Source organism: Pelmatolapia mariae, linkage group LG6 (genome assembly GCF_036321145.2).
Source record: "Pelmatolapia mariae isolate MD_Pm_ZW linkage group LG6, Pm_UMD_F_2, whole genome shotgun sequence".
NCBI classification, from domain to species: Eukaryota; Metazoa; Chordata; class Actinopteri; order Cichliformes; family Cichlidae; genus Pelmatolapia; species Pelmatolapia mariae.
Genome location: NC_086232.1, coordinates 11,801,166 through 11,813,330, shown reverse-complemented (window position 1 = coordinate 11,813,330; position 12,165 = coordinate 11,801,166). Strand labels below are relative to the sequence as shown.

Here is a 12,165-nt window from a genome sequence, read left to right as displayed (position 1 = left end):
CTCTCTTTAGGTAATATGGACAGGCACCACTATGAAACATTTCAGAAATTTGGCAATAATACTTTTCTGCTACACCTTGACAATGGGAGGGCGTGAGTATTTCTGTTCTGTATGTGTTGCTCATATACTGGGCAGAGGTGCTGGTCAGACTGTAACTTTGACATAGCTGACTCTGGATCTGTCCTCTTTTGCAGATTTGGGCGTCACTCCAAAGATGAGCCTTCGATCTTAACTCCCTTAAAACAGTGCTGCAGGTACAAACCAGACCATCACGTAGTGAATTACTTACACATCAGGTTAATATTATGTTCAGTTCTATCTACATAGCACCAAATCATGACAGCTTTCACCTCATGGTGCTTTATATTGTAAGGATAAAGACTCTACAGTAATAGATTTACAATTAAGGCGACCCCTTATGAGCAAGCATTGGCAACAGTGGGGAGGAAAAACTCCCTTTTAACAGGAAGAAACCTCCAGCAGAACAAGGCTAAGGGAGGGGCAGCCAGCTGTCGTGGATGGTTGGGGTTGAATGGAGGGAGACAGAACAAAGTTCCTTGGCTTAGTTCAGAAAGTGTGAGAGAACAATCACATTGCACCTTAACCATCAGATGCTGTTCCTCTTTCTTTTTCTTCACCCTATTCTCTTACCCAATCATTTGGCAATTTTGAAACATCTCAAAGTAACTTCCTTTTTCCATTTATCTTCTTTTTTTTAAACTTTGCTGTCTCTCCAGAATCCGTCGCTCCACTTGGCTACGCCTGCGTCTCCTGTCTTTACCACAGTATCGTTTAAGCGATGTTATGAGAGCGTCACTTTCTCGTGATCCCCTTCACAAGGTGGCCCCACTTCTGGCAGAGCCCCACCTTACGGCTTTAGATCGACGTTTGAAAACTGTCCTAGGAACTGTAAGTCGCTGTCAAAAGCAGCAGAAAAGAAATGGCAACGGTGAAGACGTCTTCTATGACGACACAGCCTCTCTGAAAGACGTGGCCACTCCCTCTGGTTAGAGCAGTCTCACTTACCTGTCACATTATATCTGTTCATTTTCATACTTCTGCAACATGATGCAGGAGTTCAGAGTTATAAAACATCATTTATAGGAGCTATATAAATGTAAAACCCACTTTGATTAGTAACTGTCAGACACATGATGATAAATCATTAACACAATGTAATGAAGTAGTATTGTCATAAATAGGATAAAATTTTTCTGGGGCTAGCTAGTCAGTTCCCTGCAATATTATGTGTCCTTCTGCTCTGTGGGCGTGCCTGGTACTGGCTCTTTTTGTATGTGTGTTTTCAACACTTTTGGTACAAAGCACCTAATGAAAAGACTTTCATGTATTTGGTTTAGTGCAGCTATAGCATTAAGTACACCAAACAGTGACTATGAGTGAATCTGAGCTTTAATTCAAGTTTTACGCTACATTTAATGTTTTTTCTGTTTTTCTGGTTCTTAACTTGAAGGATCCTTGGTTTGTGTTAATAAAATGATTGCTAATAATTCCACTTGAAACTGTTTCAGCGTTATATAAAGAACTCACATGCACTGGCTGAAGATGCAGTGATGATTTAGTTCATTTTTTTGAAAGGGAACTAACACGTTTCCTGGAATTCAGCAGACAAAGTCAAAACAGAAGAACTTAAAGAAAGTTCAGCTTATCAGATTGCATCCAAATGCAGACAAAATACACAACAGAAGAATGTAAAGGTCATTTCATGAAGTAAAAAGTCACGTGGGGTTGTGAAGAGTAGAGGGGAGCAACCGGAAAACATAGCAGTAGTAACGGCAAACAGAAACCAGGACAGAATTATTGGAAAGAAATGAAGAAACTTAAAACAAAGTCTAAAGAGGAATACTTTTTTCTCTCTCTCACTCTCTTCTACTTCCACACATAAATGTCCCCATAGCACGAAAAATGTTTGCATTAAAACTTTGACTTCATTTTGTGAGCTAACTATATTTAAGTAATTTGTACCTTTTTAACACGGACGTTTATTTCTCGTCAGTCAAACAAACTGTGGCAGGATTTTCCCTCAGGTGTGAGGATACGTCACAACTGGTTAGGCAGCTGGCTGTCCTCCTTCTCCTTTCCTTTCAGGGCTCCAATCAATAATTTACCTTGCTCGGCCGTATCGATGTCAGCTACTCTCTTACCTCTTCCCCGCACTTGCTCACTTGCTCTTTCCATAAAAACTGCTGATGACATAAGGGTAAAAGAGCTCATTAACGAATGACTGAAAAAAAGGAGAGGGAACTGTCAGATAGGTGTTATTGGTCTTTGGGAAAACAGCAGAAGCAGTGGGACCGCAGTGAAGGTGACTTTCACCGCCTTAAGACGCTGATATACACGGGACAGAGAGAGAGAGGCCTGAGTAAACTTCTTCAGAAGTCTGAATGGGAATACAGACTTTTTACAGAAGTTTAGTTTTTTTCTGACCAGCTTTTTCTCATTTTATCGTTAAACTTGAAATCGAGCAATATGTCTGGAGTCAGTAGTGATCAGCTGCACAAATCAACTTTATCTGTCTATTCGGTGAGTTTACATCATGTCCTTGGTTTATTCTTTTGTTTTTGTTCATTGTGTTGAAACCTGGGGACCGGTATAGTATTCATTATTTAAAGAAGGATTTTGTATATTTAAACTAGGCCGGGGCGCACTTAGAGGTGAGTATAAAAATACATTTTAGCGTTACGCTTCAAGTCACTGCTGAGTTCACCTGGTGCGTTGCTCAGTTTGTATTTCGTGTGTTTCTGCAGAACTTGATGGAGCACTTCAACCCAGGCCTTCAGCAGCTCGTTGCTCTTGGAAACAGCTACATCAAGGCCTTTCAAGGTGAGCGAGGTTGTGAATGACTGAAAGGAGCAGTTACACTGTGGATAATGTGGCTTTTGTTGTTAGCACTAGTGTAGATGTTGGATCAGGATTGTACAGAGATGATTGAAGTAAAGACTGCCCATGGAGACCCTAAGAAGGAGGCCATAAGCTGTAATTAAAATCCAAAAAATGTCACAGGATTGTAAATGTCTATCAAGGACCTACTCATTTGTAAAAGTTATTTGGTTAGGAAAAGAAATAAAGAGATTTGTACATGTGAATATGAAAATAAGATTTGATAAAAATAATCTCTATTTGATAGCTGACATTAAGCAGAATTTAAACCTTTCTTTCTCCAGAGATGTCATTTTTTTGTGTGCATCACCTTTTATTTGCTTGTCTGACTTCTCCGACTTTTCCATTGTACATTTTTCCAATCTTAATCACGTGTGTCACATTGTTAATAGTGCAAGCAGCATGCATCATTCATGCATCTCTGTGCCTGATAAAACAATTCAGGCTATCAGCCACAGGGCAGTGGGGCTGTGCCGTAAAACTATACCAAGTGGCACGAGGCTATTCTTAGACCAGAATCACATATCAAATAACACTGCCAGTCTTTTAAAAGTAATGAATAAAAGCAGAACTGACTGACACAATAAGAAGCAGTTTAAATGGTTGTGATTTTACTATGAAGTTTATAGATTTGTCAGTTTGATTTGTCTAAATGTGAAAAGCTACATTTGTCTCTCGATGTCTGTATGTTGCAGCCTTAGGTGTTTGCAGTGAGGCCTATTTCAGCGCTGTGGCTAAGATGGGCGACCAGGCACTTCACACACTTTCATCTCGCTCCCTTGGTACGAGTGTGTGTATTTGTGACTCATTACTAAACAGGTTTCACCCTTAAATTTATTGCTTTCATTAGAGAAGCATCGTTATCAAGAGTGCTCTACTGAGATACTGCACTTGCACAAACACAGTCTAGATTTTAAACCACACAAAGTAAATTTCAATTGTGCTCTCCTTCTTTTCATACATATGTGTGTGTGTGTGTGTGTGTGTGTGTGTGTGTAGGTGTGTGTGTGTGTGTGTATATTTTCAGATATTTTTTTCGCTAGTGTGTGCGCTATATTTTATGGAAGCTTTCACTTTGTCATTAGAGATGTGTGTTATCATTCTTAGTGGTAATTAGCTTTATGCTACTATTAAGACAGTGTTGGCTAGCATACATGTGGTTTTGGTAGGTTGGCTAACTGTGAAGGTCAGGGAACCACAGCGTGACCAGGAGCCCTATTGAGTGGCAGCCACTGAATTATAGATGAGGGCAGTCTTTCAGCTCCACTCAATTTATTAGCTCAACCGCAATCCATGACAATAGACAAGAAGCCAGTAGCGCCCACAGTATAAAGGCTTGGCTAACTTTCCACCATCATAGCAGCCCGACTCGTTCATGGCTCAAATGGTTTTAAACTGTGTTAAAGTTTTAGATCAAATTACTGACATTCCCAATAAGATTTCGCTTTCTTGAAATATTTTTCTGTACAGAATTGTTTTTTTTCTTTAAACAGGGGACGTCCTGATCCAGATTTCAGAAACACAGAGGAGGCTCACTGCAGAGATGGAGGGAGTGGTTGGTACATTTCCTCAGTAAATGCTGATTCCTGCAGTCTTTAAAATACTACATACAACAGTTCTACTTCTGTGAATTTAATTTTGTTTGTTTGAAAGTTTTTGCAAAACTGAAAATGTCTGAAATAATGCTTGGTGGGTATTAAGCTATATTTGACAGAATAATAACTGCTATACATTATTTGTCAAATGATGAGTAAAAACAGGTATAATTAGTATTTTACTCCAGTGTAACTTCCCCAGTTTGTCCCCAAATCTTTGAATTTGTGAGTTCAGCATTTATAGGATGCTGGTAAAAGCAGATTTCACTTCTTATTAACTGCTTCATCGAAGTTAGCTACATAAAACCTCGAGGACACTAGTTTGTCCCTGTATGTTATTTTTCTTTTGACACTAAAACCCCTGTGCCTAATTGTGGTGTGAATAATCAAAGCATGGCCTCTGATTACAAAGTTGGCTTGAGGAAGGAGCACATTTGCATTTAGATTTAGTCAAACAACACAATGAACCTGATAATTAAAGCCTGTGTTTAAACAAGAGGACAGATGGTTCATCACTGGGCCAGTTTATTTCTTTCTTTCTGCTGCAGTTTCGATGGTTCCAGATAGAAGTGTTGCAAGCAATGGAGAAGAATATCAAGTTGGACGAGGAGTATATTGATGTGAGTGTAATACATTGGGAAAGCTTATGTTTTTCTGCCTGTGAAATTAAGAAAACTTACTGGACTATTTTAGGTTTTTTGGTTTATGGTAAATAAACCAAACTTTAACTATCCTACAGTGTGACTGTAATAGTTTCAAAATACTATTGCAATCATTCATTTATTTTTTATTTTTATAATTAACAAAGTACATTTTAAGCTTCCAAGCTTTCTTTCGAGTCAGATCAGCTTGAAATCATCAATAATTAGTAGTTACCCTAAAACTGTCTTAAAGTTGGAACGGGTTAAAAACACAGATGAATACAGTTTTAAACAAACTCTGCAATCTGTGACAGAAACAGGCCATATTCTTCTTATTTATTATTTATTTTTAACAAATTTCCTATGTGTGGGACTAATAGGGTTCTCTTATCTTATCTTTAAAAATCACTCCACGTATTTTTTTTGAGTGAAAATGGAGCTTCTGGTTCTTTTGTCAGCAATTTTGTCTTTGGACTTAATTAGAATAAGAAACAGAGGGGTGCTGCATCGCCAGCAGCACAAGCAGGTGAGAGGAGAAAGATGGAGAGCGGTTGACCAGCACTAGGATAAACACGACCTGCTAAGCTTCTTACAATTTTAGGATAGTTTGCAAATAAACTTTCATTGTGCCGCAGGGCAGTCGCAGAGTGTACGAGCTGGAAGTAAGAAACCAAGCAGAGGCTTTGGAGAAGCAGCTTAGACGGGGAACCTACAGAGACTCTCTGGTAGTTACACAAACATACATAGGAAAATATTATGTGTTGACATTATGCACATTCATATTAATGCACACACAAACACATACACGCACACACACAGTCCAGTAATACACCTTGTGAGTGTATCATTGTAGGTGCATGCCCTCATGTTCATTGTTCCCTGTGCATGCGGTTTTAGGAGAACAGTGAATACATGCTGTACCTGCGGCAGAGCCATCAGGAGATCTTAAAGGAGGAGGAGAGGAGGTATCGCTTCTTGGCAGAGAAACACTGTGGCCTCACTCAGTCACTGCTGTTCCTAATTAACAAGGTATTCATACACACTGGCCATCCTACACTGTAAAGGCATTTACACAGTAAAGTGTGTTGCGAACAAAACTAAACGAAATTCCAAATTCTTCCGATTCAAACTTGTTGTGTGTTTGCGTAAAGTTTATACACACCAAAAGTATGTGCATTTTCCAAAAGTTTATTGTCAAAAATGCCCTGTGAAAAAAAATGAAGCGATGATGAGCTGGTCCTGATTTTTTCGAAACAAGAAAAGGAAGAAACGTTGATCGACTGACTGAAACATTCATCTCTCAAAACAGGCAGCATCAGGGAGAGTTTCATGGTTTGACCCAGGAGCTTGTGCTGTATCACAACTGCTTTCATACATGTTTCAGGATGTCAGTGGGGCAGTTTGAGCTCTTCATAGCAGTTTTGACCACATCTGAACACGGCAGAGAATTTTTTTCAGAGAGTCGATTAACCCTGAGCAGCATCTAACTGTGTGAAATTGAGGTAAAATGGTATTATTTTACTTTTGTCATAATTTATTCAGTTCTAGTGCGCTCTTTGAGCTACAAGTGCACTTGTTGCTTAATGCAATGGTATAACTGGTCAGATCTGTTGATTCAAATGCAACGAAATCAGAAAAATCGAGTTTAAGCAGGAAAAATAAATGTTGTAAATCTGTCCTGGGAGATTACGCTGTCGGTGTGAAAAGCTCCATTAATAGGTGGGTCCCCAAAAAAATGTTTAACATATGAAATATTTTCACAAATTTTACGTGTTCAGTATGTAAAGGCCTTAAATCTTTTATTTTTAGGTGACATGATGATGGGTCAGTTTAGTCAGCAGCAACCTAGTAACCTGCTGAAAGGCTAACTATTGCACATTACATACTTTTTAAAGAAATACTCACTACAGTCTGCTCTGCAAAACAAGGAACAAAAACATGTTAGATATAATACAGAAATGCAAAATTTTGCTTAATTTATATTTTCTTTTACATTCATCAGAAAAAAGCTCACAAGTTGCAAACACCATTCAACTAATACATTTATAAGTGGCATTACTATGTAATACAAGTTTCCTTTGAAACAAAACTTTTGCAGCCTTCAATAAAGCCGATACACTGAATAATAACTAGTTTTCGTAACATTATGAATATATAATTACTGTCCTGACTGATAAGCTGCATTTCCCACTTCATGGTAGTAGAGCTTAGTATTCTGTGTATCAGCTACATCAGCTGCAATCCATCATATTGTGAAGGGAAGGCCGACTGTAGCCATCAGCCATGAGCTTGGAGTGCTTTTGCCACCAAGACACTGAGCTGCCCAGCCTTTTTATCCCAGTCATGTGGGACCTTGCCAGTAGCTTGTTCATCTGATGAAACTCACTTCTCAGTGTCATGTGTCTTATTTACTGAAGCAATATGTCTTAGTCATGTTGCTGAATGATCAAATTGAGATGGAATGAGGCGCTCACCTCTCATGTGTTTTCAGACTGGTGCATCTCTCCAGCAGAAGGCAGACGGATGGAAGGAGAAAGTGAACGACACCAGAGTCTCCAGATCTCGAACACCCACCCATTCAGACCAAGAGGCACAGGTACCAGCACTTTATCAGGTTTACTCATTTTTTTTTAGCCAGTAGGAACATTACACATGAGTACGCCATGCACTATAAAACAAGGTACAGTGGCTGTGGTTTCTCAGCGAAATACTGCACACTCTGCTCCGTTCGAATTTGTGGAAACATAGGAACAGAAACCAAGTCTCACTGTCATATTTTTCTTATAGTTCAATAAATAAACCAAAGTCTATTTAAAATAATTTATTTTAAATTCACTTAATAAGTGGCATCTGTTATTTTTAATAGCATCGCCAGTCTAGTTCAGCAGCTGTATTTGTATTCTCATGTGTCTGTTCACTGCTAATAATGTACTATTTGTGCTGTAAAGGTTGCTTAATCCATCATCTACAGCTGAAGTGCTTCACGGCGAGTGTAAGCACATATTTGCTTGGTTTATTTGTACAACATGGTGTTTAGTTTTTCCAGCATTAGTCTCTGTGGTTCTTTAGAAATCTTCACACCAAATCGAGCACCAGCACCAGCTTGTTTATTTATAATCGTAATATTCCTGCTGAAAGCAAACCTTGCTCTGCCAGACTTCAAATAAAAAATCCGATCAGTGGGATCTGTATTCTGTGTCTGCTCAGCTGCGAGGTTCAGTGAGCTCCCTGCTGCAGACGGTAGCCAGAGATGAGGATATGTCCTGGGCCAGGCGGGAGCAGCAGGCACTGGGCAGAGTCCCTTCTAGAGGTGGGAGGTGTGCTGTACTAATTATAAGAGCTGTATATTAATATGTGATTATTTGATAACCTTTGATGCCAAAGAAGATTAGAAGTATTAATTTTTGCTTGTTTATATGCATTCGTTCATGCATGCCTAAAATATTCCTATTAATATTCTTTTAATCTTTTTCCCCTCTCTGTTTCTCCTTCATCTTTCCTCTCCCTCCAGCACCGTCTCCCCTCCCCAGCCGCTCTCGCTCCAGTTCAGTGGGGGAATCTTTAGGCCTGGGAGGAGGGAGAGTCATGAGAGCGCTGGTTTCTCATCCCTCCTCATCCAACCCAAAGCTCCTGCCTTTCAACAGGGGCGAGACTGTCATCGTCCTGGTCCAGGAGCCACGCAACGGGTGGCTGTATGGGCGCACTGACAGCAGCCTGCGGTGGGAAATAAACATTTACGTGCATGCACCGTTTTTGAAACACTCCGTCTTTACAGTGTTCAGTTATCATCTGCACCCAATCTTAAAATTGATGGCCTTATAAAAAAAGTCTCTCACAGGGTTTGTCCAATAAAAGGGTAAAGATGTCAACCTTTTAACACTTTGAGCTCCTAGATCAAGTCACAAATTTGTTTTGCTCATGATACTATTTGAAAAAAAATACAATTATTACTGTAAAACTAAAAAATAGTAACTCAAAAGACCAGAAACCAGTAAAACAAACAGAAACTCTGATGTGATTGTGGCACATCACATCCGTCTCTCATGAAATCTCCCTCAGGGTTCCTCGGATTATCAGCTTTGGGTTAGTTCGCATCGTCGTGCGATGCTAAGCCCGAACCATCTAACCATCAGTGTTAGGATTATGAGGGAAAAGATTATTATGTGGGAAAAGGTTGAGAACCTGTGATTTAAAGGATTGCTCTTGTGTTTGGTTGACAGACTACACGAGCGCTGAAAAATACACAAGACTGAGAATTACAGAGTCTGTTGCTGGAATTAGTTTTTTGCTGTATGTAAAAGGACAGGAAGACACATGATGATGTTTAATTTTCTGTCTTATCTCCTCCAGTCAGGGCTGGTTCCCTGCTGCGTACGTGGCCCCTATTGAGGATTTCTCCAATAATTTAGCAACAAGGTAGGAGACAGATACTAATCTCAAATCTGTATGCCAAAGTGTTCTTTCTCTGGCATGACACTGGACACCAAGAAAAAAAGATATTGAGGCAAACCACAGGATCTAATCTGTATGATATGTGAATATTTAGGTTGCTGCTCTGGGAGAAGATGTTATTATTTTGTTATCCTTTAGTAAAATATTCCAGATATTTGTCCCACTATGAATCACTTAAAAGATTCTGCTCCTTTTGCCCCAACAGTGGCAGTTCTCTAAGAAGTCACAGTATGAACAATCTGAATGACAGTGACACCTACGCCAACCAGTCAGAGAGCAAGAGTTACGGAGACGTCCCACCCCCGGCCACACCCAATCGTAGAGCCTCAGTGGACTTCAGGCCTATCTCTCCACTCCCTGAGAAGAAGGGAGAAGAGGCGTTGGAGACGAAGCCGAGCCAAACAAGGAGCTACAATGAACATCCACTTCCTCCCCCACCGCCTCCCCCTCCACCAATTCAGAGTGCAAGGAGGAGTTCAGGAGATTTTCGGCCCATCTCTCCCCTACCTGACAGAAAGGGTGGATCAGCATCTGACGTCCAGGTGCTACATGTTTAACTTTAATGAAAATTGTCTCTTTAACACAGAAAAATACGTGACACTTCAGTGCTAAGTGTGGATTTGTATTTATTTATTTATTTATTTGTATTTTTTGTAGGCATTATCACCACATGGACCCCCTGAAAACCCACTGTTTCCCAGGTAATTAGACATGGGTTATGTATGCATTTATGGGTTATTGTTATGTATTGTTCAGGAAAAAAAAATGCCAGTGCAGCACTGCTTTGATTGCATGCCAATATATATGAATCCTATGAATTGTCTTCCCAGAAAACTAGATTACACTTGAGCATATGCAAGGAACATCTTTTTGAATCCCAATTCCCACTGCAAACAATAAACCCTGGTCAAAGTTTACTTGAAACAAAGACCTCCACAGAGTGCTCATTGCACACTGTCAAAATGTACCACCCTCAGGCTGTGGTGTGATGTTAGTGTCTAAACCTAGAGTGTGTGCACCTCTGTCTGAGTGGTTTATTGGTATTGGCAGAAAGCATTTGAGTGCATGTGGTGTTGTATATCATTTTCCATCATCCTCTCGTTTCAGAGGCACAAACCCATTCGCCACGGTAAAGCTTCGTCCCACGACGACCAATGACAGATCTGCTCCTCAGATCCATTAATCCATCGGCACTCGTGCATGCAGGGTTTGTTACTGATGCTGTGAGATCAGGTTGTGGAGGCAGGACATACATTTTTGTTTGTGAATGACGTGACATGTCTGAAATGTGAATGCTCTGAGTGAAATGGCCAGAAGGTTTGTACAGTTTTAAGATAACGTATCTCACATACCAAAGAAGATACTGTAATACACATAGATTAATCAAATATTAAAACCATTAAGTTGATCATAGCATTAATTCAGACAGGCCACAAAGACAAGCTGAGCTGAGCAGTCTCAGCCCACATTAGCTCATCGACATCCCTTTCATAATTTTATATAAGGAACACTGATTAACTTTTGAGTGACTAATTTTTAGTTGTAAAAACTTCCTACTATGAACTTATCAATCCACAGTTATGGTAAATTGTAAGGTTTTATATATCAGGACAGAGTAAAACTAATCTGGTCCTTACCAGGTTTTAAAACTAGCTAGATACAGCCCAGTTGAACTACAAAACATGACATATTACACTGTGTCATAATTTCTTTAACAAAAATTAAGCAAAACTACAGAACGATGTGAAAAACTAAGCACACCGGTACTTTAATTAAGAGAGTATGTAGCAGCTAGTTGCTGCTGGTCAGATTGACTTGATTAACTAATAATCGGCTGGTGTTACCACCACTATATAAGAGGAACGCAATGCTACAAACCTCTTAGGAGGGGATGCCCCAGGAAATTCACCCCAAAGTCAGACTGTGCAGAGCTCAGACAATTACAAAAAAGCACAGAGCTACATCTACAAGCCTCAGTTAGCATACTAAATGGTAAAGTTCTTGACAGTACAATTAGAAAAAGACTGGACAGATATGGCTTATATAGAAGGGTTACCAGAAGAAAGCATTTTCTCTCTAAAAATAAAATATTGCAGCACAGCTTAGATATGCAAAGTTGCATCTGCATAAAACTCAAGACTGTGGGAATAACGAGTTGAGGTGGTTGACCATAATGCACAGCAGCAGGTTTGGAGAAAACCAAACACAGCATATCAACACAAACCCCTCCTAACAATGGGACAGCGGTGGAGGAGTGATGCTTTGGGCTTGTTTTTCAGCCACAGGACCTGGAAACCTTACAGTCAACCTTGAACTCCTCAGTCAAAGCACAGACCTCAACCCGAAATTCTGCAATCGGACCTTCAGAGAACTATGCATAAATTAAAGCTCACAAATCTCTATAAACTCAGGCAGTGTTACAAAGAAGAGTGGATCAACAATGTTGGCTGATAATGTCACACAATTACTTCAAGTTATTGCTGCTAAAGGTGGTTCTATGGAATCATGTGATGTGCTTTGTTTTCAGACACTGCTTCAGTATTTCGGTTTAGGTTTTGTTACATAAATAATAGAAAGGT

The 12,165-nt window shown here is 39.8% G+C and overlaps 2 protein-coding genes across 2 annotated transcripts in view; both read left to right on the top strand.

Annotated features, from left to right (window-relative positions):
- Window positions 1-1,011, top strand: part of LOC134628928 (extracellular serine/threonine protein kinase FAM20C-like) — a 34,356-nt gene extending 33,345 nt beyond the window's left edge. The window contains exons 8-10 of the mRNA XM_063475765.1: window positions 11-92; window positions 195-254; window positions 738-1,011. Of these exons, the coding sequence (XP_063331835.1) occupies window positions 11-92; window positions 195-254; window positions 738-1,011 (416 nt within the window). The remainder of the gene's footprint in view (window positions 1-10; window positions 93-194; window positions 255-737) is intronic.
- A 1,476-nt stretch (window positions 1,012-2,487) lies between these two features.
- baiap2l2b (BAR/IMD domain containing adaptor protein 2 like 2b) lies at window positions 2,488-11,196 on the top strand. Its single transcript, XM_063475147.1, has 14 exons — window positions 2,488-2,541; window positions 2,766-2,841; window positions 3,594-3,680; window positions 4,392-4,453; window positions 5,042-5,113; window positions 5,770-5,859; window positions 6,032-6,163; window positions 7,626-7,730; window positions 8,342-8,444; window positions 8,646-8,853; window positions 9,485-9,550; window positions 9,792-10,128; window positions 10,244-10,287; window positions 10,694-11,196. Exons 1-14 carry the CDS (start codon window positions 2,488-2,490, stop codon window positions 10,767-10,769), a joined length of 1,512 nt encoding a protein of 503 aa, XP_063331217.1. The 3' UTR covers window positions 10,770-11,196.
- The last annotated feature ends 969 nt before the right edge of the window (window positions 11,197-12,165 follow it).